The sequence below is a fragment of the Haliaeetus leucocephalus genome, unplaced genomic scaffold, assembly GCF_000737465.1.
Source record: "Haliaeetus leucocephalus isolate CR32 unplaced genomic scaffold, Haliaeetus_leucocephalus-4.0 Scaffold51, whole genome shotgun sequence".
In the NCBI taxonomy this organism is placed as follows: Eukaryota; Metazoa; Chordata; class Aves; order Accipitriformes; family Accipitridae; genus Haliaeetus; species Haliaeetus leucocephalus.
The window spans coordinates 2,107,011-2,131,829 of record NW_010972487.1 but is presented as its reverse complement, the minus strand read 5'-3'; the positions used below and the strand labels follow the sequence as shown (position 1 = coordinate 2,131,829).

The following is a 24,819-nucleotide window of genomic DNA, read 5'->3' as shown; positions in this document are numbered from 1 at the left end:
CCCCCCAGCCACTCTAACTCTTTCGCTTTTATCCCCTAATTTACCAGAAGAAACTTATTTGTACTTCATGACAGGTTAGAATTTTTCTGGCTCTAGCGAGGTATATTCGATGAAGAAATTATTGGATAGCATGAATCTCTTTAACAAGGATTTTACTTGTTGAATGTTTTTCTGATGATTTGGCAGATCATAGAATGGCTTCGAAATTGCTTAATCCCTTTTTTAACCTAGTTCTAATCTCTTTACGTAGTTTTAAATGGTCAATGATTGCAGTGAAACCAGCAGCTATATATGTTGTAGGTTGCTAAGGGCAGATAATTTCTTCCATTTTTTTTTCCCTCATCATCTGCTGAAAACTTACTTAGATAAAATTAATCAAAACTCTTCAGGCCCACTAAAGTAATTCTTTAAGTATTGGCTTATGTGCTTTGCTGAATTGAGATCATTGTGATTAGTGAAGCCAGTGTTCATGTATATATGGCTCTGCAGTCTACAGAAGGCAAAGTCTCAGAAGTAGGAATGACATCCAAGGATATTAATGAGTGAGAGGAATTGGATATGGATAGAGAAAATCCTCTCAAATCAGTCTGGGACTGATTGGGTGGAAGAGCTATGTGGAAGAAAGGGATTGTGAAGTGTCCTTTATGAATTTTAAGTCCTTATCAAGACATCTGTCATCTAGATATCTCCATTTTGCTTGTAATAAGCAGCAGACATGGAGGCTGGAATTTTTTTTGCTTACTTTAGCTGTATTTTTTCTTGTTAACTTCGTATTTCCTTAAATTTGGGATAGGATTGTTGTTGTTTAACTTCAGATGTCTTGAAGTTGGATATCTAAGCTTAAGCTGGTCACCCTAATTTCTTTTCAAGATCAGGAGAAAGAAACATGTACCATCAGAGGAATAGTCATTGCATCCTAAGATTAGCATCTAAAATGAGTCAGGTAATTACTGTCTGGGGTTGCCTGTTTCTCATTATAGTCTATTGGCAGCCTCGGGTGGCTAAAATGAAACTATATGAATATTGTTGAGAAAATTTGAAAGTACTACATCATCCAAGGGTCCTTGCTCCCCTTCTCTCCCACTCCCATGTGCACTGACATGGTACTAATCTTTCTTGTATATTTGCCTATATGTGTCTGTAAATATAGGTAAGATCTCTGATTTTAAAATAGATTTTCAATGGATTAGCTTAATTTCCTAGAGGAACACACCATAAGTTTGTCAGACTTACGCACACTGTATAGGAGATCGTGGAAGAAAGAATCTCTCTAAGGTTCAGCTAATTGTTTGCTCTCTTCCTTGGTCTCAGTATATTGAGACCACATACCACGTACTCTGATTTCAGCTCCTGCTTCTCTGCTGTTACAGGAGTACAGCTACCAGGAATAAGATCAGAAAAGTTAAGATCAAACTGTTTCCTCCCTGATTTATCTTTTGTGTTTAATCATAGAAGTATTTTATTATGAAGAATGTTAACTACAGAATTAAAAGGTTACTCACTGGAACTGGATATTGGATAACTGACTGAATGTCAGATCATGAGCTAGAGCTAAGACTTGTAATAGGTTAGCAGGTTAAACAAGAAATCAATACTAGACAGGCTTTGGTGATATTTTAAAAACATCTTCATAATACAGGAGTCCTAAGAAAGAACGGTAGATTCCTAGGTTTTTCCAATTCACTAGTAAATCTTCCCTTCCTTTACATGTAAGTTTACCACAGTATGATATTGGCATCTTTATGTGCTTTCTTACAACTTTGTCTGTGTATAATTTTCATTCATTGTTTTCCCAGATTTACTTCTGAGCATCGATTTTGGGCACCCAGTGAAGTAGAGGAAGAGGTGGAAAATAAAGAAATAACTGAAATGTTAAAAACTAGATACATAACATTTGCTGGCAAATTTGAACCAGTGAAACATAAATGTCGAGCACCAAAGCCTGATGGAAGTCTGTGTGAAAGACAAGATCGGATTAAGGTGAGCACCAAGTTACGTAACACCCGGGATATGCGCTATGCGGAGAATATCTCGTTAAAACATGTCCATAAAAGTGTATTTCACATTGTAAATATAGCTCAAGGGAGTAGAAGAAAATTGTGTCTGGAGAAGTTTGCTGTTAATGTGTGCTTCATATGGGAAGCATCTTTTTGGTAAGGAAGCTGTAAACATTTAAGGAACTCTCAAATATCTTTGGCATTCGTCATAGGTATTTATATTTTATTTATTACTGTGATATATGGATACCTGGCAGTAAAGCAGAGACAGTTAGTTGATTGCCGAAAAGTTTTCCTCATTTAGAGGCATATTTGATATTAAATGTTTTTAGAAACTTGGGTGTTTGAGGAGCAAAGAGATTTTATTTACAAATTAGGTTTTATGAAAGCTAAATCCTACACAGCCTTCAATTATGAGCCCTATTGAGCAGAAATACTTTGCTTAAATTGTTGTAATATCCCTGTTCTTCCTGTATTATTTGAGATTGAAGGATCTGAATGCACTAAAATACTTTAAATGGGATTGTTACAGGATAGGGATATAGTATAAACAACATACGACACAGCATTGGTGCCCTTGTTCCAGACTTGACAGGATGTGCAACCTGGCATCTTGAAATTGGATATTCATACCACAAAGAGCTTATTTCTTTGAGATTCTGAATATATTAAACACGTGATGTTTATGGGATCCTGGTGCTTTCTAAGGGGAACTGGGAATCAAGCGTAGAGTTTTGTTGCTTGATTCCAGTGTCTGGCTTTAAGCTATGTTGAATAACATGTAAGCATTTTCTTTTCATTCAGAAGTTTTGAGATGTTTTTTTCCTCTTTCTTTCTGAAGTGCCCTTTCCATGGAAAGATAATTCCTCGGGATGAATCTGGGATTCCCATTAATGCGGAGGACAGAGCCAGAGAAGAAAAGATGCGGTTTGAGAAGCAAGCAGCTCAGCCAGGTTTGTGTCTGCATGGCATTTAAAAAAAAAAAAAAAAAAAAATTAGACAGAGGTGGGAGATAAGCTTCAAATGTAAGTGTGATATCTTTATTGTGTATATATAGTATACAATATTTACAATATCTACAATGTATTTATAATCCATACAATAATTGTATATATTGTATCTATATATTTCATATATTGCAGCTACAGTCTATTGTATCTACATTGTATCTACATTGTATCTCTATATTGTATATATTATATCTCTAGATACAGTGTAGATACACGGTGGGCAACAATCTCAGTATACAGTTGGACAGCAAATGTGACAGGCTTTATGGAGGAAGAGAGCCGATTCTTCTGTTGCTAAAGGCACAGGTTGAGATCTACAGAGCTCGACCATATTTCTGTTTTGCTCCTAACCGTATCCTCTCATGAAATTCCCATTGATTTTAATTTGCAGATCACTTGTGGTGATTCTTGCTTATTTGGTAAATATGGATGCATGTGTACACAGAATAAGGTTAACATTGCCTTTGTTCTTTACTTCCAATAGTTATCATAAAGTTCCTAACACTTCTCAGACAGACGAATTATAGCCTTTATCTTAAGGAACATGTTTATTAAGGACAATTAAACCTATTTCTTGGGAAATGCTTGACAATAACTGTCCCCATGCTTCTGAAAAGAAGTCATCTAATCTTGCTGGTCCCTAGCAGTTGTGATTTATGTAATGTAATGATAATATTATTGGTATCACTGTGTTATCACGATTATTGACAGCGTGGGGTTTTTTTTGTCACAATGCAGGAACTTGTTTTTCCTATATCTATTCATATCTATCATATTTCCTATATCTACTCACTTACTACTTGTGTTTTAGAAGGTGAATTCTTGGCCTTGTTATACTGTGCGTCTGTGCAGCATCTCTAGAGAATACTCCCAACTAGGGAAGCCCTCACCTTGGGCTTTATTGGCATTATAACTAGTCTGGATGTTCTAATAGGCGTGATGTTTGTGATGGGCTTGAGGAAGGGAACAAGCTTGTAATTGCTTACATGTTACTGTGCAATACTCTGGTTTTTGTTTTTAAACAAGGGGGATGGGCAACAAAACTAGTAGCCTTCTCCTTGCATCCTGGCTGCTGCTTTCAGGTGTGGAGGGAAGGCTTATCCTTCCCCAAGATTATTTGGGCATTTTTAGCCAGGATAAAGCTCTGGACTGCCAGTTAAGGAATGCAGGCAATGAGAAAAAACAGCAAGCAATGAATACACAGGCAGAAAGACTTCCAAGGCGAATAAGAGACTTTTTTGCAATAGTGCAACTAAACCTCATTAGTGATGGACAGAAGGTAGATGTGCATAGAGTGCTGGGGGGACTGCAACCAGGAAGCTACTGGAAGTTGATGGACTGCAAAGGAAGATGGGAGAGAGAGATCTATCCAGCAAAGACATAGTGTATAATTAGAGGGGACAGATTTGTTTTCAAAGCTTTTATTTAATCTGCCTTCCTCCAGAAGGTCTTAGTTTTCTCTGGTTTAAGTTATTTACTCTGGGTGAGTATTCTGCTTTCTAATTAAACTTACCCATAGGCTTTATCATTTTGGTAACCTGTAGTATGCTCCCTTTAAAGAGTTAGTTCTCTTTTTAAGCTCTGACTCGGTATTTCACCAGTTTCACAGTCTTATATATTGTTAACGAGACTACTAAACCTTCCATGAAATCCCTTCAGAGCATAATGAACAGTTGTTGATCTGTTATCCAAAAAGGTCTATGTCAGATGAATGTGCATTTAAACATACCATTGACCAACCAACCCAGTTTCCTTTAGTACTGATTTGGCTATCTTTGAGTGACTGTGCTTGGCAATTACCAGCACCACACAAATGCAGCAGTTACTGAACACCTTCTGGTATTTGCATGTGTCGAAGTGCTATGTTTGTAGGCAGTTTCCATCCTTGTCCAGGTGGAGTGAAGTGCTCTAAACTGGCATCCAGCCAACAGCATGGGCACAGCTGGACTGTCACAGTGAAACCAGGGCAGGGGTGTGGATGTTGTGCTAAAAAGGACAGTTCCCAACTTAGTTATGACAAACTAAAACTAGGAAATTAAACTACCAGGTGTTCTTGAGGGACTAGTTTCAAACTAGAAGCTAATACTCTGGTATATAAAACACTTGCCCTGAAAAAATATTGATTTTTTTTTTTTTTTCCCTCCCCCCTGTGAAACTGCCATTGCTTGAGGCTAGACATAATATTTATTTTTATTACAGTGTCAGCTTGGTGTTGTTAGAGGCTTCTCACCTCTGGCCCACAAGGATGTGCATGTTAGTCCCAAACCAGTTTTGACATTGCTGCATTGCATTATTGAGAGCCGTTGTTAAGCTGAGATGTCATACAAAGGTCCATCCCGTCTGTCTGGGGAGATACTGAACAAGCTATGGCACTTAATTTATTGGACAAAGCCTTACAGGTTTCTAAAGCCATACGTATAACAGATGTCACTAAATACTTCTATCTGCTGCTTTTTGTTGCTTTCTTTTTTTTCTGTGACTCACTATTTTTATATTTCTTTTATAATATTTTCATCAACCTTTTAAAATGGTCTTTTGCTTGTTCATTTTGGGCTTGTGGTTTGGGGTGGTCATTTGGTTGGTTTGCATTGGGGTTTGTTTTTTTTCTTATGAAGGACTTGAAGCAAGTCTAAGCAGCACTGCTATGGAAAACATACAAGTGGGAACTCACTCTGTACAGTAAGTACTTCGGTTTTTGACTGACAACATCATTTGCTAATGGCGACAGTTTGAAAAATTTTGAAAAAATATTAAGATTTAGGGATCAGTTGCATGGTTAAATTGCACCAAAATTCTTCCTACACCTTTTTCCTCTTGGATAGTAGGTTTATTTTCATCCTTGTGTGATTGAAGGGGAGGTTTGTGTGATAATCACTATGTTTTGACAACACTGTCACTGTTATTATGGAGCATTTTTTAACTTAGTGTAAAATTTTAAACTCTAGCTAATGTCCACAAAATGATGCTTTAGGCTCTTCAGTCCTGAAACAATGAATCAGGTGGGATTACGCTGACCTGCTAATCTGCAGTGTTCATCCTTTTCCAATAGTTCACACACAGGAGCAAATTAAGTGCCTATTTTTTGTGTCAACCCTGAAGAGTATCTGGTTTTTCAGCCCTTAGTGACTTGTTAACAAACAGGTATCAGGACAGGCTGGTGAAGGCAGGCCGCTGGCCAGTCAGATGTGAAATAGCATCTCTTTACTAACTACAGTATTGATTCCCGCCTACCCTTGCAAACTGTGTAATTTTCTTTTCCCTGCTGCTAAACTCAGTAACAATGTATGAAGAGCTTTAGGGGCCCATCAATGCTCAAAAAGGCTGCTCTTCCCTGGCATTCTATTGATTTTTCTCAAAGGCTTTTAAATTGCTCCTTCATTTTACTCAAATGCTCATTTCATCTCTACTGGATGCCGGCATTTTTTCGTTGTGTTTAAACAATTGCTCCATTCACTGGGTTCCTAAACTGTGACGCCTTCTTATTACTGGGAGATAAACTGTTTAGACAGTTTTCCTTAATCTTGGATTAATCGTTCCTGTATCTGAATTGTGTTGTTCTGTATTCCTTCACTTTAAAAAAAAAAAAAAAAAGTCTGTGAGGTCTTATAATCTATCAAGTATATGTGTTCTGTTTTCTCTCTCTATGTTTCTCCTGCTCAGTTCTTGCACAGCTTCATTTTTTTCCTCATGCTTTTTGGTGTGTTGGATTTTAATCAGTCCTTGCTTTCATGTGTCATAGTAGGTTAGATCGAACCTTTCCTTGGAAAATTGCTCTGGTGTTCCTGAGCACCATGTTCTTAAGTTGAGGACATTGCCTCTGACTTTCCTGAAATGTTGTTACCAATATTTGTCACACTCAGTGACCATCTTGGTGTATAAGTGAAATTGTTATAGTCGTTTAAGACTGTTTATTTTTCTCTGTCTACATAGATGTTAAAAAAGGGTAGTAGACATTTGGCGTTACAATTTCTGTAGGCAAGAAAGGCAGACTGACATACGGGAAACTATATGACAAATGACCGGCAATTACTGGTTGTTAAAATACAGGGTTCTGGCATTTATGCTGAGTTTGGACCATGTTACTCTGAAGTAGTGCTTGCTACATTTTTTTCCAACCCATATGCTCAAAGTCTTTCTAATGCAATGCCATTTTTCTAAATTTCCCCTTGAAGGTCTCCATCCTCTAGCCACATTTTTACTTTCTACTTTGTACTATGTTACCTAGTTCTGATATGCAAGACTCTGTGTTAAAGGTGAAAGACCACGGCTTCCTCAAAGAGTTTACGGTCTAAATTGTTCATGCTTTTTCTTGTGGTGGCATCTATGAACAGATTTCATTTACAGTGTATGGTTGGATTCTGAAGCATTAAGATTTTGATAAAACTGTAAAACAAGCTTTTGATGAGATAAATTAACTCTTGTGCTATTGTCAAAAGAATAAAATTGATTTAGATAATTAAACTGAGGAATTGTGGGATACTTAAAAGGTAGTATCTTTTTCAGATGCAAAATTGGGCTCGTGGCAACAGGGTCATGTTGTCTAATTCAAGAATGCTGTTTAGGTGTCAGATACCACTTTATGTTTTGAAGCAAATATGATTCTTTGATGCAGAAAAGTTACAATGTCGTCACCCCTACTCTGCTCAAAAGTTGACATATTCCATTTGGGGGGGGGAATGTCTTTTTAAGCTTATTCAGAATTTATTTCTGGAAATAAGTTCCTCAGCTACGTTGTTGGCATTTTGTTCAATTTCTAAATAATGATCACTGTGTTTATGTCACCTTTCCTACATGGAATAGTTTCCTTGGAATTTTGCTACTGTGCTACTGTGAAAACTTGACTTAAGTCTTCCTACAGAACAGTTTTGTCTACAGCAGCTAATAATAGGTACTAACCCCGGACTGGCAGGGCTTTTTCATCAAGATCTGTCATTTTGGCTAACTGCTTTATCCTCCCCTTCCTTTGTGTATGCAACTTACAGCACAGTAAGTTTGCCCTCGCCTAGCGGTGTCAAGAACCTGTACCTTAGGAGACTGCAAATTCCACCTGGGTTTAGAGTTTCAAAGTGCATGCTTTTTTCTTTTACACAGAGTGGCGAGATCCAGAATTCATGAGAGAAGTTGAAGAAGCTACGGGAGTGGATCTTGGTTCCTCTAAAAATAATGGAAAAGGAGGGAAAAAGAAAGGGAAGAAGAAAAAATATCCAAATCTGACAGACCTGAAGCAGCAGGCTGACACTTCTCGTTCCCGGCTTGAGAAGAAAGTCTTCAATAAGTAAGATGCTTACGTTCTCTAAAGCCTGTGAAATTGTTGTTTCCCTTTGTTTCAGTGGTACTTTCTGTTTCTACATTAACATGCACTTACTAAACAACTTTCTTCACTAACTTCAGAGCACAAATACCTTCCATATCTCTGGAGGGTAAAGAGTAGAAGGTACTGATTACCAAAGTTATTTCTTTGAGAGTAATTTTCAGCTAATTTACAAAATTTCCCTATGAAAGATTTTTTTCCATCCTTCTCAATTTTCTTTTTAATCCTATAATTGCTGTAGTGGCTTCTCTGGATGATCATTTATTAATCACATGGATGCTGCTTTATGCATCAAATAGTACCGGATCTGGAAAGATGATGTGTTCAGAGTGACACAGCTTACAGCATCAGACACATTGTAGTAGTGTACATGGAGTGAAAATGAAGTTTTTCCTTTTGAAAGCCTAAGATAGGCTATCCTGAGCAGAACTTCAGTTAATAAAAGGATCTGTCAAATCCCTGGCTTTTGGCATGTAACGCTGTCTTGACAGTTGCCCTTGAGCCTCTGGTGTATGCTCAGAGACCTTCCCAAACTTTTGACTGCTGCCTGGGCTTCCTTTGTACTTTCTCTCACTCTTGCCTATACTAAATTGCTAACTGGGCCTGATGCAGTGCCTTCCAATCCAGTAGGTACACACAGTGATCCCTTCCTGTGTAATTATTCAGTGATACACTGCCATTGCATTTTTCTCCTCCTTTACTGAGAATGCATTCAATTGGCTAAGAAAAACATTTGGATCCTTGTGTTATGGTCCTTGTTCACTTAACCCCTGCTGTCTTTTGTAAATGTCAAGGACTGGAACCTGCTGCAGGTCTCTTGTCAGTGTAAGAGTTTGAAGATGATTATTCCCTGTACTGGAGGCATGTGGACACAGTATTCTTCCCGTGGTGGTGCTGTTTCTGTATGTCTCCCTTTCCTCTCAGCAGATGTGCAAACAGTAGCTCTTGGCCTAACTTTAGCTCGAGAAGAAACTGTTTGGATAGCATTGGCATCTAGACATGTCGAACAAAGGTGTGTCTGTGAGTTATGTAGACATATGTGAATTAACTTTAAAGCAGGCATGCTAGCTCAGGTGGAAGTGGGAGCCTACCAACCCACCAAGCTGAATGGGTTTTAGAACATATAGTAGCTCCACATGTCCACTCTGTTATGCCGTTTCTGATATCTAGTCTCGGCTAGATGTGGCTGCAACATAAATTTGCCTAATCATGCTCTGGTCTTTATCAAATGGGAAGTAGCTGCAGATATTTAAAGAGTTTCACATGTCAAAGTGAAGTAGTCAAGGAGAGTGAAAAGTGTAAAGTTGTCAAATCAAAAAAGCAAAATTATTATTATAAAATCATTAATGGTGGGTTATTCGCTAAGCATACTGGATGAGTTGAACAGCATCCAAAGCACAATATTTGTTTAAACTCTATTTTCCCTTTTCTGATGTAATTGTTACAATAACAAAGCCAAATCCACATTGCTTTTAGTTACAGAACTAACACGTTTTCTGTGAAATTCTCATATCACCTGATCTTAGTTAGAAGTCAAAGACATACAGTTCTAATGATCAGAATTTCCTATCAACTTTAACAAAATAAATTTAAAAAGCTGTTTTTGGTTTACTGTGGTTTGTGCTAATGATTTTGAGTGTGTGTTAGTGCCAGGCATAGGGAATCAAACCTGTCATGTTTTAATAGGTTTCATGCTTTGCAGCACTAAGCAAGATGATAACCTTGGCTCCTTATAACAACCCCAAATTACTTGAAACGTATAGGTGATAAACCCAGGCTCTAGTCTGCCAATAAAGTTAAGTGAAATTGCACACAGATCATCAAAGTGGGATCTCATTTCATTTACAGTATCACACAATCCAGTGGTGCTAATGTAAAACCTACATGACATGAAAGTGTCAAGGCCACTCTGCACTGCTAAAGGCTCACTTTTCTCCTACCAATTAGGCAATATTTGAAGTGCAAAACCATGACCACATTTTCCTTACTCTGGTAACTTTATTGGCAGAATTTTGTTAAAAGTATACCTCTTCCAAGGTGTTTTTTCGAATGTTGGTTTTCATTACAGTTGCTGCTGAGAAAATCTTTAACCTCACCATTTAGAAGCATTATTAAGAAGTATCCTCTGTTTTCAGATGTTTCAAAATGGCTTTTGAAATGAAGCTGTTACAGAGAGCAGTTAGCTGAAACAGAAGTCAACTTGCCTCTCAGAGATAACCACAGGAGCAGAGCTGGAATAGTGTGTAGGGCTTGATCCTGAAAAAGGCTGGTGCGCACTACCAGGTGGATGTCTTGCCTTCATTTTACTGCACAGCCTGCAAGCATCTTCAGCAGTGACAAAGGCAGACAGTGACAACATAGCGTCTAACAGCACTAGACTTGAAACCATCTGCTTTGCGCGATGGAACTTCCCAACTGCGTTTCTGATGTAGAAATCAAAGGAGACATCAGTCAGTGCCATGTTCTTAAATGGGACGTAGTCCCTCAAACCAAGCCCTTAGCTGGTATACCTCCCAGGTTGGCAGAGCATCCAGGTCTTTACAGAGATATGGTAGGAGATAACTTCCTTCTTCGTAAAGAGAGGCAGGGTGACATCTGAGCACACCTGCAAATACCAGCCTCAGATTTTCTGACCTTTTGTGCTAGAGGGTACCTACAGTAACCAATAAAGATGGGAACGCTAGAATCCAGCAAAGAACAAAATTACCTAGGCAAGAGGCACTCAGCTGTGCACAACAGCTACCGTAAGTTTCTGTGGGGGCAGATGTATGCAACAGAGCATTCTCTTGACTTCTGCTACTGCATTTCTTCTGCTTTCTTACCGCTCTGGAATAATGAACGCACTCATCTGCCTTACCAGTTAAAGGATATATAGTATGCCTTTTATGAGAATCTCCGGTTCCTATTCATGCTGTCTAGTCATCATTTTCCTCACCCTCAAAATCTTGGCTGTGTGATCTTCACTCAAAAGTTTGTGGAGGGAAAAAAATGCAGGTGCCTTCATTCACCCATTCAAAAGCAGAGCAGTCACTCCCAAAAGAAGAGAAATATCTGGGTACCATCTTTACTGAGAGGAAGCAATGGCAGCAAATAAAGAGCAGCAACATGGGGGCAAACCCTCATCAGATTTAGGAGCACCAGAAAGCTTAAGAGCTCCCAAGTTTATTCCTTTATTTCCTTTTTGAATCTAAAAGAGCCTTCTTCAAGCACAGCAGACACTGCAGAGGGCTCGGCTAAAATGCTTGCCCATCATGAGGTAGCAGAGATCCCATGCCACTTTATATAAGAATACAGTATTGGACATACTGTCCCACCTGTGCTAAACTCCAAGTACTTAGCTGTTCTGCAGCAGTAATTTACCTCTCTGCATAGAGATACATGACAATCTCTAGTGTCTTCCTAAAGTAGTGTTGTCCTTGTGGATTAAATAGTTGCTGCTCAGGAATGGGAATGCTGCTGGTGTGAGCAAAAGAGTCTTACTCTGCCCACAGCTGATGAAATGGGTTTTAGTAACCTGTGAAAGGAAAGTAGCTAAATGAGTTATAGTTACATGAACCGAACAGCAAGCCCTTCCCTCACAAAAACATTCTAGATTCTGCAAGTCAGATTTCATAAGGGTTTCTGAGTGTTAGTTTTTTTAGATCCTGTTAGATACTTTTAGTTATTTTTTTTCCCCCGAGAGCAGTTAGGTGCTTTTGAAAATCAAACTTGCTATGTGTGACTGTCAGAAATAATGCTAAGAGGGTGGAATACACAGCCATTAAACTGAAAGACTTTAATTTGTTTATTCCTGTTAATAAAATCATTGCTGAATTAAACTATTTGTATTGCTGCAGCTAATTTAGTTAACAAGACAAATTTGTTCAGCCTCATCAGTGCAGTGTTCAGAAGCCTGGTAGTGATTAATCATAGTTCATTTTTTTGTCCCCAGCATTCATAAACATTCTCTGAGATTGTGTAGAATCAACATAATTGTTTTTATTATTTTTTTGTTTCTCTTTCAGAGGTGCTATGAAACGGGTGGTGAAAGCAATGAACCGAGTGGACCAAAGAAAGCACGAGAAGTTTGCCAACCAGTTTAACTATGCACTGAATTAAATTGTTGATCGTCTTTAACCTTCATTTTGTTACAAGAGGGCAACTGCACAAAGCCTGTATCACAGATCTTCATATTTACACTAAAATACTGTGCTAGGTGCATTTTTACTGGGGTAATTTTTTAATTTGTTTTCAACTTTAACTTATTTGATAATTAATATTAATTTTGGCAAAGATATGGTGGTATAGAATGAAATGCATTTAACAAGTTGATAATTATTTGAAATGTAGATGAAATAGAGCATGTTATATGACTTGTACATAATCTGGGTAATATGTTCAAGTTTGGGGTTTTTTTCCTTCCTAAGGGACTCATGTAATTTATACCTCCTTTGCCAACATGTGTGTTGTAATTTGCCTCCACTTTCATGCTTTCAGAAAAAAGATGCCTTAGAAACACTTAGATTTCTACCAGAGATAGCAACACACAGAGTATTTGCTCAGCCTACAACTCTAGAAGGTGTACCACATCAAGCAGCAGAGTGATTCCTGCAGTACCTCTAAAGACTTCTTGTGTACACACTAAAAAAAAATCCAAATCAACTGATGCCTTCAGGTAATGAATGGAGTAGAGTTTGATTTCAGCAAACTGAAATCCAGGAGCTAATTCAAACTTGATAGCTGTGGCACTAGTGGAGAAGCTGAAATGACAAAGGTCATCCTGGTCTGCTGCTTGTCTTCCCAAGATGGTATCCCAGTATCTTTCAGAACTGTATCTGGAGAGCATGCTGTGAAAGTTTGTAGAGATACTCAGAATGTGCTGTAGTTTAACTGATACTAAAAAGCTCCAGTACAAAGCAAAAGTATGAGGTTTTAAAAATCATTCAAGTGTCATACTGCACTACTGAACTGCCTGACTTCAATCAGTTAAAATTACATCAGGCTCAAGCCTGAGAGAGTGCTTAGTCACTCAGCTGTTGGAGGTCTTTCCTCATGCATCAAGAGACTATAAGACTTTATAAGACTTTCTCCTTAAAAAAGGAGAAAATTTAAACTCCTCAGTGTAGCTTCTGACCACCTCAGTCAAAAGCTAATTTACAGTTCTGCCAAATACCTTTTGACTTGCACAAGTACAGCTTAGAAGACAATTAATGCTGAATCTTGATAGTTTATTTTGCAAGAGCTCTGCAGTTTGGAAGACATTTTCCTCTTCATCACAGGTATTTAGAAGATGTACTTCTAAACTACCAGAAATAAAATAATAGAGCCAGAATTTCAAAAGCCATCATCTGCTGCACTGGAAAGGAAAGCCACTTCTACTATCAGGCTAGCTAACTTAGTAGTGAAGGCTTCAGGTGAAAATGTGGACAAGGACAAACCAAGTTCATCACTAGGTCAGTTGAATCAACTGCTAAACTGATGTTATTTCTTATCAAGGATAAAGACACACACACACAAAAAAACCAAAACAAAACCACCACCACCACAACCCTGCACATTTGAATGTGATGTAGATCATTGGATGCTGGGATCGCAGAACAGTCTAAATGAAACTGTTTGATCTTGGAGATTAACATTCAAAAGAGCCGCAGAGCCGCATCATGCCACTATTCCAGAGATTCTTGAGCCTGCACAGACTGAAGGTGTTCATTCATAAGACATGTTTTCTCTCCTTGTAAAAACAGTGGGTATTTATATTGTGCAGTGGCACTTAACCCTTCTTTGCTGTGGATGTGAGATGTCAGCACTAGAAAGTTTCCAGCAAACAGTAGGTGCACTTTAGCCCATGGAGTTCCCATTTTGGGCCTTTAGTAAAATAAAAAAAAAAAAGCCCAAAGACCAAGATTGGAAAGGGAAATGGTAGAAATCTGTGAGAAAAGAGTGTGCTTAGCAAGTAATGTTCCATTATGACACTACTCAGTCACATGAGTTCTAGAATTATTAGCTGAAACTTCCTATCTGGACCTGAGTGTCCAATCCACCTGATCCTATTGGGTGATCTATATGCTCCCCCCCTTTCTTTATTAAAAAACACACATGCATACAAAAAGGTGTTTTTCTAGAATGCCTCTTTCATGCAGAAGGAGAATTTGCAGAATTAAGGTTTCCCAGCAAGTGACTTGGAGATGGCTAACTCAGACACAGGTGCATGGACTTTGGACCAGGTTAGTGATAACCTTTTTTAGAGCTCTTCTGCTTTTCTTTTTTTCTGGTCTTGTTGCAATAACTTTTTGTGTCAGGAGGGGAATATACCCAGTTGGATATGAATTTTTTTGTTCCTCTTTCTGCCTTGAAGTAAGAAAGACCATAGATTCTTCATAGGAGAATGTGTTAAACACCCATTCGCTGTAGCACTGCCTTTAGCTAGCCTGACCTCTTACCAGCATGCATCTTCCCGTCATCCAGTGTTTGAGAAACCCATACTTCCCATCCTGTGTTAATGATTGCCTCATTTAATCAAATGATTTCTCTACAAGGCCAATTCAGCATATATACACAGAACAGGTCTTGAATTTTGCCACATTAAGCATTCTCATTAGACCTGGTCAGACATAATTTAAAGGATTCAGGGAGCTTTCTCCTTTTCCTGGGTTTATCTGTAGCTCTGCTAGAGGAAAATTTTTAAAAAGGCACCTATCTCCAAAGATCCAGCATACCTTCATTAGATTGATTTCTTTTGAACTTAAAAGGATTTCTATCTACTTCTTAGATACATCACACCTCTTTGTGCTTCACTTTACTTAAGCAGTTTACAAATTTGAGGTCTCTGAGCTCACCAGCTATTCAAACATGTTGGTTGCTAAACTGTGTGACATTTCTGCTGGAATTTTTCTATTTGTGTCCTCAGGACTTCTGGGAAAAAAATAAATACAAGTATCATTCACGTCATCTCTGCTGTGTGGGGTTTTGTTGTTTTGTTTTTTTTATAACTCACTCAAACGCCTTTGCAATTGTACTATAACATACTTCTTACTGGGGATACTGCATATGATTTCCAGGTCCCTAAACTCTTTGGCTGATTTGGCCCTTGGAGCGTTGTTAAGGTGAATAGTTGTAATATAGGTTGAATATTCTGTATTTCTAAAAGGACACGGTAACTCTGAGCTGAAGGGAGCAGTGCTGATGCATATAAGTCATCCTTTTATAACTAGTGCTGTTTCAGTGGTGAAACAAGGACTGAAAGCAAAGACTTGTCCACGATTATTCTTATGTGAGCATACGGTTGCATCTCGGAAGTAAAAGCCTGGAAGGAAGAGGCTACAGCGTGTAGCAATTTAGTGCTCTTTAAGGTTGGAGTGAAGGGTCTGGCCCTCTAGCACGACGCAGTTGCTGACATAAGTGAGCTTGGTATGGAGTTTGTGAGCAGGGCTTCTGAATAAAAGCAATCCTTCAGCACATCCCCTCTGAAGTTACTGAAGCAGAATGATGGGTTCATACTCATCTTTTGCATGATACCTTGCAATTTCATTTTCTCTAACCTTACTTGAGGCTTGGCTTTAGCAATTCAGGTCTGGCTGAAGATTTCTGTTAGAAAACTGTAACCCTTAAAAGCTCTTAGAAATTATGTTTAAAAGATTTGTTTGGGGATTGGTTGGGTTTAGGGGTTTTGTTTGGGTCTTTTTTGGAAGCAAGACAGACACAGGATTTGTAAGTGGTTCTCCATGGACAATGCATCATGCCATGTAAAACAGTTTGCAGGTTGGGGAGGACATCAGTGAGTTCAAAGTGGACATTATTGAAAAAAACATCTTTCTTTTGTGAAAAACAAAAAAGAAACCTGTTCCACTTAAAGTGGCCTAGCCAGAAGCAAGAAGAAGTATTGAATCTTGGGAACCCAGGCAGCAAAACCTCAATTCAGTATGTATCAAAATAGTTGAGCCGAGATAGCCATCTGGTGGTCTCTAACACTTGTGCAAATACCTGGCTGTTTGTGCGGCTGTGTTTGTAGCTCGTCCAGCGCTATTAAACACATTAATGGTTTTAATCGTGGAGGTGATATAAATGTGTCTGTGGGTTATGCATCAGAAAAGGTGAGGACATCTGGATGTTACAGCAGTACTTAAGTGATGAAAACTGGTCATTTAAAACCATGCCTTTTCAAATGACACTACCATATAGGAAAACTTCATGCCTTTAGAGTATAGTCTGACCACGGATAGTAGCAAATAGGCATAGAAAGGGACCTTCTGCAAACTGGCCTGAGAAAGATCTAGGTGCCAAAAACTGTCCAAAACTGCAGCCCAAGAAATGCTTAAGTTTCCTGGGCCCCTAAGGGCCAGCTGCACTGGCCTTCCCACCTAGACCGGAGTTCTTGCTTAGGCCTAATAAGACCCAGGGAAAGAATTGTATGAGCACTTGAGAAGGCTTGATTTAGCGTGGATTTTCACACCTTGCCTAACACCCACCAAACACATACCTTTAACAAAATCACTGTTTTTAAATAGGCAGTGGCAATTGTAGTGCACGTTAAGAACTGTAATGCTGGAGCACAAGTTCAGGCGAGGTGGAGTTCCAGGTCCCTTCTCAGCCGAAGAGGTGACAGTCCCATGTCCTGTCTCAAGAGAGAGCCCAAGCCACAGGCGACTTAAATGCAAGGGAGCTGGAAGGAGATGGTTCATATTACCCGTTCTCCTGTGGGAAACTGAACCACAGTGGAGCCAAAAATGCTTCGTGTAGGAGACAAGACAGAAGGTAAAAAAGAGCCTTCCAGATTACAGGCCCCAGACTGGGGCAAGGGAGGGCTGGATCTGGATCCTCATTCCCTAGACACCTACCATTAAAAACACCACTGAGTTTTACAGCTTCAGGAAAGAGCTCCCTCATAGCAATTGTCACCAGCTAGAGGATCAGCCCTTAGGACCTCTTGGACACAAAGCCTGGGAGAAGGCTGTTACTCTGGTAACTACTGGAGAGAAATTTCTCTGTATGTCTGTTTCGGGATGCACTGGGACAGCTACGTTAAATAAAACCAGAACAATTAATTAACAACATCCTGCTCCTGGGTGAAAATAATACTTGAATTTGCATCTGGAAACATAAAGAGAGTTCTGCCCCAAGCAGTGCTCGAGGAAAACTCCACAGTGCTGAGAGTGCGGAGCAAAGACAAGTCCATAGCAAGGCGAGAAAGAAAAACCAGGGTAGAGACTCTAGGCGTCAGGGAGAGGTGAGCCAGGAGCAGAAGGTGAAAACAAAAAGAGGCCATGGCCTTCCTGACAAGGGACACCATCCCACAGCACCCAAAGACAAAACCCAAGCCTGGTGACAGTAACAGAGCCACCCACCGGTCAGCGATTACCCGAAAGTCCACCCAGATAAAAGGTAGGCCTGGAGCCAAGTCAGCAAGGAAAGATCAAGGGGAGGGTCAGTAAGGTACAGAGCACCTACACCACAGCTCAGGTGAGGGACTCTACCTACACGCAGTTCTCCCGCAACCAGCTGGAGGGTTCAGGGTGGAGACCCAGGTTAGGTCTCTCCCAGTTTAGCTGGTTTCACGGCTGTCTGACCCAAGGTGATGCAGCTGTGCCGTATCAGTGCAGACCTTGAACACCTGGCAGGGTGTGGGATGAGGATAAGAAAGATGGTGAAAGGCTAATGAGAGAAATTAAAGCCTGTTGGTACATCCAGAACCCTACGAGCATCCCTCTTAAACAGATGTGGTGATGGTCCTTTCTATCACAAAACCCTCTACAGAAATTGAAGGACTTAAAGGGTGGGAAGCTCCGACAGAGGCTAAGGCCTCAGAGCAGCAGCTTAGATCAAGACCAGTCTGGACTCTCCCCAACCAGCAGCACTGGTGACCCCTCCAGCTGGGAGAGATGCTAGAGATCCCAAAACTTAGCACATCCCCTGGAAAATACATGCGGATGAGAGCTGGCTCTGCCTGGCAGCTGGACAACTTGCGACCAGCTGCTGCCGGAGCCAGATGCTGCCCCTGAAGGAAAAGAAGGGGAGAGAGCTATTAGTTACTCGTGTTTCTGAGTTGATGCTTTCCCTCCTCTCCTTCAAAGCTGATTGAGTGGAGAAAGAAATGGATTCATGTCCTTATTGAGCCTTTCCTGTTAGCTAGGTCTGGGTAGCACAGAGCCCAAAACTCAGGAGAGTGGTCTGGGAGCAGGCTCTGACGTACTGGGAGGAGGGCATGCTGGTGTTTGTGCTTAAACGTCGGTAACTTAAACGTTGTCATTCGGCTTTTGGGGTAGACTTCCCCTTGCTTTTCCTCCTGTCAGTGCCCTGAGCAAAACCCCAGTGCTCCTGTGCCAAGTGCTCATATGTTTTTGCATTAGCATCAGGAATCCCCTCTGTCAAGGGGTTAAGGAAAAAGCTTATTAAAATTGTTTAAATGTGGTGCTAATTAGTTTAGATGTAATGAGCAGCATTAGGCGTCTGGTTACTTTGAAAGGGATTGTTGAATAACCATTTCTGCCAACATTCCAATTTGCATAATGACAAGGTGTTGGCATTGCATCCACCATTAATTTGCTATATTTATAATGCCATTATGGAGCCACTCTTATCCTTGCGCACTATAAAAGGTGTATGGAAATATATGATTCTGCTTGTTTGGAAATTGCTTTTGGATAGATTTGAATTTTTGTAATAGTATTTTTGGCAGTTGAAGGCTAACAGCACCAGGAGGAGGAGAATCTGCCACACACTTTTACTAGGGCTGAAATTAGATGTTGCTTCCACATGTGCACGAGCCTTTATTTTCCCCAATGCTGAAACAGAAGCAGCAAACGAGAGTGTGAACAGGTATGCTGCAGAGCGTGCTCAAAGCACAGTATTTCACTCTAAATCATCCCTACAAGGCATACTACTGGTGCTTTAAGTCCCAAAGAGCACTCTTAATTGCAAATCTCAAAATATTTAACAGGTCATAGAGAGTGCAGCTTGGTACTGCAAACGCCGGGTCAACACAAGGAATTGAAAAAGCCGGACCAGCAGCTCACCCAAATGCTTTCCTCCTGCACTTCTCTTCCCCTCGTGCAGCCTCTGGGGACCAAGGGAGAGGAAATAAAGCTTCTCACCCTACCTGCGTCAAGGGTGGAAAGACAGGAAAGTGTCCCTTTATGTGCAGGGCAAGTTCTTGTAAAGTAAGTGTGGTGTTGGGGGTGTGAGGGGAAGAAAGAAAATGAGCAATAATCGAGATATTTGTACTGAGGTTAGTGGGTTTATTTTCCTTCTCTTGAAAAAGCAGCAGTTTACCGAAGGGGGTGAACCTTTACTGTGTCAATCATCGTCCCACATAAATATTTCTGTGACTTGCAGTTCTTTGCTGTGGTGTCATCCCTCCTTTGTTGTCATTGTAAAGTGTTTCTGGTTTGTGACATTACAGAGAAGAAAATACAAAAGATTATTTTAAAATAAAGTCTAGCACTTTGGGTGGAGCGACAGTTTTAGCTAAATGAAGATTTGTCATATAATGAGGTTAAATTAGTAAATAGTATCTTGGATTTAGCTGTTGTTTGTCACATTGCCTGACCCTGCATGCCCAGCCGTTTTCATGTCCCCATCCTGAGATGCCCTCTGTGTCCTTGGTCTTTCTCCATTGATACAGGGCGCATCCATAGGATTTCCAGCATCCGCAGGATTTCTCCTGAATGGGCACTGCAGACTTAGCAGCTCTAGATTTCCGATGCTATGATAACCTCCCGAGCTTCTTTGAAGCTTACTCTGTATGATGAATTCACATCTCTGCCAGACAGCATCAGGAAAGTAGAAAGAGCTCTTACCGTCAGGGTTATTTTCACTGTGACAACCGTCATTCTGTCCACCTGAGATGTCTGTGTAATGTGAGCAGGTGGTAAAGAACGGTATGGGCAGAAGGGGAAAAAAAAAAGTTTACAGAAATGCACCAGATAGAGAAGAATGTGGTTTATATAAACCCACTTTGTGAGACAAACTGATTAGGATCCCATTTGTGTGCTTGCCTGTCCCCTTCACCTTCAGTGTCCACTCGAATCTGTGCATTGGTTTACCTCCCAGAGTCTGGCAAATCTTCCAATATCATAAAACATCTTTATTTGCTCTTAAGAAAGGCTCTACGACAACCATATTTGCTTGCTTACCCTTTGAGGCAGAACCTGAAGACCAGAACTGCCCAGACAACATAAAATAATGTTCCTTTGAGTATTTAAATACATCTACGTTTGAGCAGAACGATTTTATACATGTAATACAGGAGTTAATGGATATTTGCCAACATAGCAGACTACAAGCAGACATCATGGTTTATTTTTGGGAAATGGATTTAAGTTCAAACAGGCAAAACTTTATTTTTAACATTTTGCTTATGTAATATAATAGAAACGCGTAACATGATTGTGAGTTCAGTCTGAAAGAGAAGGTCTGCAATGTGTGTGAAAAAACCCTATCTAAAAACAAGTAACTCACTAAATCTACATTCCCTGCTCAACTGGAAATAACACAAAGAAACTTTTGGGGCGTGATAATATAGAACACTGGTTTCCAATGATTTGGTATAACACCTTTGACTGTTGTGTGTAAGCAATGACGCAAAATATTTCAAAATGTTTTCAGTTATCTGCCAATCACTTGGAATATATCTGTATTTATGTGGTTTTTTTCTGTTACTTTGATTATAAGACATTTTACTGCTGTTTATTCAATAATTGTGAGCAACTGAAGCTTGTTCAGTCTAAGTTGAAATATTTGAAGTAAAATAGATGCAGTTTCCTTCTCTTTTTACCTCATTCAGTCATGTAGCGAACAACAGTAAGATGGAATTAATATCCGAATCATTTTTCACTAATACAGGCTTGCAGCCTTGGATTTAACATTGACTTCATTGGAATTAGTTCAAAAATATGCTGATGCCCCAGAGCTTCTTTGGTATGTGCCAAAGACGTCACTTGAAAATACTGAATTGGACTCCGAATGTGCTGCTTGGTGTGTCTGAGATGAGAATTTGTCCTCTGGCAAAAGCTTTGCTAAATGCCCTCTTGAATGGGTTCTGCATTCTGAATCCCCTAACACTAAATTTTATGAATGAATAATCAAGTAATTAAAAAAAAAATTTAACTCACAGAATGAACCAGAGCAAACACCTCCTTGCTTGCAAACACCTTGTGATTATGCTTGTGCATAATCACCTTTTTCCCTCAGTCAGTAGATTCTACTTACACTGTACCAGGGTCTCCGTTTCTCATTGATGACTCCCTGAAAAGAAGCTGCATCCCTCCAAAAAGCTGCGTGCAGGAGCACAGGCCATTGCAGCAGGTACGTCAGGTAGGTACCGTGTGGGAATCAGCTTTTGGGCCTTGCTAGGGGGTCAGGGTGGGAGCTTTGGGGGCTTTTCACGACTATCTACTACGACAACCTCAAACTTCTGCGCCAAGCCCTGTTTCATTCTCTTAGCGAGCCAGAGTATCGACGGGCAGGAACACGGATGACGGATTTAGGATGTTCCGGCACTTCCAGCTTTAACACACCGGGGATGTTTCTCAGCAGCTGCCCTGTCCTGCTGTCACCAAATTCTCACCGACGAGTCTGGGACCGTGCGGTCTGATCCTGCACCACAAACCAGTTGCAGAGCCGTGGTCGGGGGAGCGTTTGAGAGTGAGGTCTCCGGTGCCGATAGTGTAATTCGGCGTGCTCTGTGCTGCGGCACGGTGTCACGCCGGGGAGGACGGGCACTAGAGCTGAGGCTCTGCAGCTTTGCTCATGACTTCTATGACATCAGAGCTCTGGATGAGCAAGGATTATCGATAACTTCCGAAACTATGCTGAGAAAGATACCTGCGGCTCTGTTTGCAGCGCTGTTATAAAATGTGAGAAGCCTTGTTCAATCGAGTTTAATGACTAGGAATCTGAGGCCGACTCCTTCATCCAACAGCCGTGAGTAATAACGCTCACATGAACAAGTTTCACTGGCAGGACTCTAACCGACCTGGAGTAGGAAAATCATCTACTCCGAAGCTCTGAGCAGCTCCCTGTTGGAGTTGAATTATTTTCCACCTGGGGGAATTGTTCGGAGTTCCCGGTGTGTAGACAGGGTTTGAATTATCTCTTAATTAAGCTGGGTCACGTCCCAGCTGAGCTAACCGTTCGACTGCTAGTAGCACTTGCTCAAACCTGGTCAGCAACGGGTTAGTTTTACGGCCGGGAAGAGTCTTCCGAGTATCCTTTTCCCAGTTTAGCTGGTTTTCTCCTACCAGTAAAAGCTGTGCGGAGCTGTACTCCCAGCAGCACCACTTGTAATATTTTCCCTGAAAAATTACCCCAGAACATCTTTTATCCTCAAAAATCCTTTTCACAACTGTATATGAGCCTGGTCCGAGATTTTTGGCGCTTGCACCCTCCTTGAACGAAGGGAGATGAAGACCCGGAGCTGGGGGTACCCGCACCCTCCCTGCAAGCTTCAGCATCCCCCCCCCCGCCCATCACCGTCCCCTCGGGGCTCCGCACCGCGGAGCCGGTTCCACTGCTGCTGGATCTGTCCCAGGCTGGGGACAGCGGGGCCGGCACCGGGAGGAAGGAGCCGGGGATGGGGGGGGGACCGGAGCCCGGGCACCCCGGTCCTCGGGCAGCGATGCGGGGAGGGGGGACCCGCAGCCGGCCCCGCGGGGAAGGGTTTTGGGGAGGGTGCGTCCCCTCTGTTTGCTCCCCAAAATCGCTCCGGAAAACGCGGAGTTTCTTAAAATTGTCCCTGCCAAGGCAGTCGTCAGGTTTCTGGGCTGAAAGTTTAGAAAAAAAAAAAAGAATCCAACCCAACCAACCCAACAACGAAACAAATGAAAAAAATCCAAACTCACCAAAAACTAGTGGAAAGAGAGAGCTCTTCCCCGGCGTGGACTTTGGGATCACGCAGGGAGTGTGGAAGCGGGATAAAAGCGTCCCTTCGGCACGGGGCTAGGAGCTGGTGGTATGGCTGTGGCCAGCTCGGGATGGTCAAAGCAGTTACAGGCTTTTTCTTTGAAATTAAGCAAAAAAAAAAGCAATAAGGATTATACAAGACCGACTTTGATACTAGTTCAAAAGTAATCAGCGGAAAGGCGATGGAAAGATTATTTTTTAAAGTGGCGGAATCTGAATGAAAGAGCCGATTTATTAAATTTACATAAGTCCAAAATATCGGACTCCCCGTCTGCGGAAACCCAGGAGAGGTCTCAGATTCTCTACGAGAGAAAAAAAGACGAGGGTTTTGGTTTTGGTTTGGGGTTGTTTTTGGTTTTTTTTCCTTAATATTGCCCAACGGCAATCGGCAAAGCCAATTAAGAAAATGCAAACGAGGGAACGAAGAAGGGATATACCCTCTCTCGTACAAGACTAATAAAGTTTATTTGCGTATGAGAAATACGCTCTCAGAGTAAACGGAACGAAAAAAGGATGAGGGAAGGCATCCCTCGAAACGCCTCAGGAGCCAGGCGTTTTCCAGAGGAAACTTAAAAAAATTCCGCCGAAAACCAGGGACTCGCCACCACGGAAAGCCGCCGTTTCCTTAAAGTTTATTGATTGATTTAAAGTGTTTAGCAAACAAAGTGCTTTCTGTATCATCTCTTGCTCATTACTCCCATACCTTATACATTAATTATAAAGTTAAAACTTTTTTTTTTTTCTCGTAACAACCAGAAATATACAGAAATGATGAACGTAAAAAACCAACCCCGCGCCCCAGCAGCCGCCCCTTCCCCGCGTGTCCGCAGCGGCTCGTCCAGGTTCGGGGTTCGTTGAAGAGTGACGTATGTAAAAAAACACCCTTCGTCACCGTGAGGTCACGGGAGAGAGCGGCGCGTCGTTGCCTCAGCAATGTCGAGGGACAGGACCGATAGTTCTCTGTTTTACCCTGAGAGTCAAATGGGTACGTAATCTTTTTTTTTTTTTTTTTCCCCAGAAGTCTTTTATGAGTGGGCAGACCAGAATAAAACCGAAGGCAAAAACCAAACCCAAAATAATGAAAATAACCAAACCCACATAGCAACGGGGGACGGTGAAAATAAAAATACAGGTAACGATGATTTACATCTACTTGTATGTACACGGGGGAGGGAGGTTTTCCTCTTCTTCTTCCTCCTCCTCCTCCTCCCCCTCGGAAGCGCAGTCCGGACACATCCCGTATAAAAAGGGTCGTAGAAACGATGGCGGGCGCTGGGGGGGGGACACGGAGGGGAGCCCCTGGCCGCCCCTGGCCCCCCTTTGTCCCCCCTCCCCGATGCCGCTGCCTTCGGGGGAAGGAAGCGGCGGGGCGACCGGTGGCCCAGCGGGAAGGGGCCGAGGAGGAGGAGGAGGAGGAAGGGGTCGTCGGGCTTATAGGTGCGGGGTGTAGAAAGCCGGAGCGCCGTAAGTCTGCGAGCCCAGGACGAAGGGCGAGAGGACGGCGGGGCTGGGCAGAAAGGGCAGCTGGGCGGCGCAGACCAGCCCGCCGGCGGGGTGCCCGGCGTAGCTACCGGGGCCGTGCATGGAGAGCGGGTTGCCCATGGGCGGCGAGTGGCTGAGGGGGCTG

The 24,819-nt window shown here is 41.4% G+C and overlaps 2 protein-coding genes across 4 annotated transcripts in view; one reads left to right on the top strand and one right to left on the bottom strand.

Annotated features, from left to right (window-relative positions):
- The window catches only part of UVSSA (UV-stimulated scaffold protein A), a 56,469-nt gene extending 43,094 nt beyond the window's left edge, over window positions 1-13,375 (top strand). For 2 of the 3 annotated variants that reach the window (XM_010577514.1, XM_010577520.1), the window contains exons 10-13: window positions 1,797-1,980; window positions 2,839-2,950; window positions 8,099-8,282; window positions 12,323-13,375. In XM_010577514.1, coding sequence (XP_010575816.1) covers window positions 1,797-1,980; window positions 2,839-2,950; window positions 8,099-8,282; window positions 12,323-12,416 — 574 coding nt within the window. In that variant the 3' untranslated portion in view covers window positions 12,417-13,375. Of the gene's footprint in view, window positions 1-1,796; window positions 1,981-2,838; window positions 2,951-5,622; window positions 5,687-8,098; window positions 8,283-12,322 lie in introns of those variants that run through there. The other variant, XM_010577528.1, reaches the window with a different exon arrangement.
- An 11,248-nt stretch (window positions 13,376-24,623) lies between these two features.
- Window positions 24,624-24,819, bottom strand: part of LOC104838273 — a 6,669-nt gene continuing 6,473 nt past the window's right edge. Inside the window, exon 6 of the mRNA XM_010577927.1 lies at window positions 24,624-24,816. Coding sequence (XP_010576229.1) covers window positions 24,624-24,816 — 193 coding nt within the window. The remainder of the gene's footprint in view (window positions 24,817-24,819) is intronic.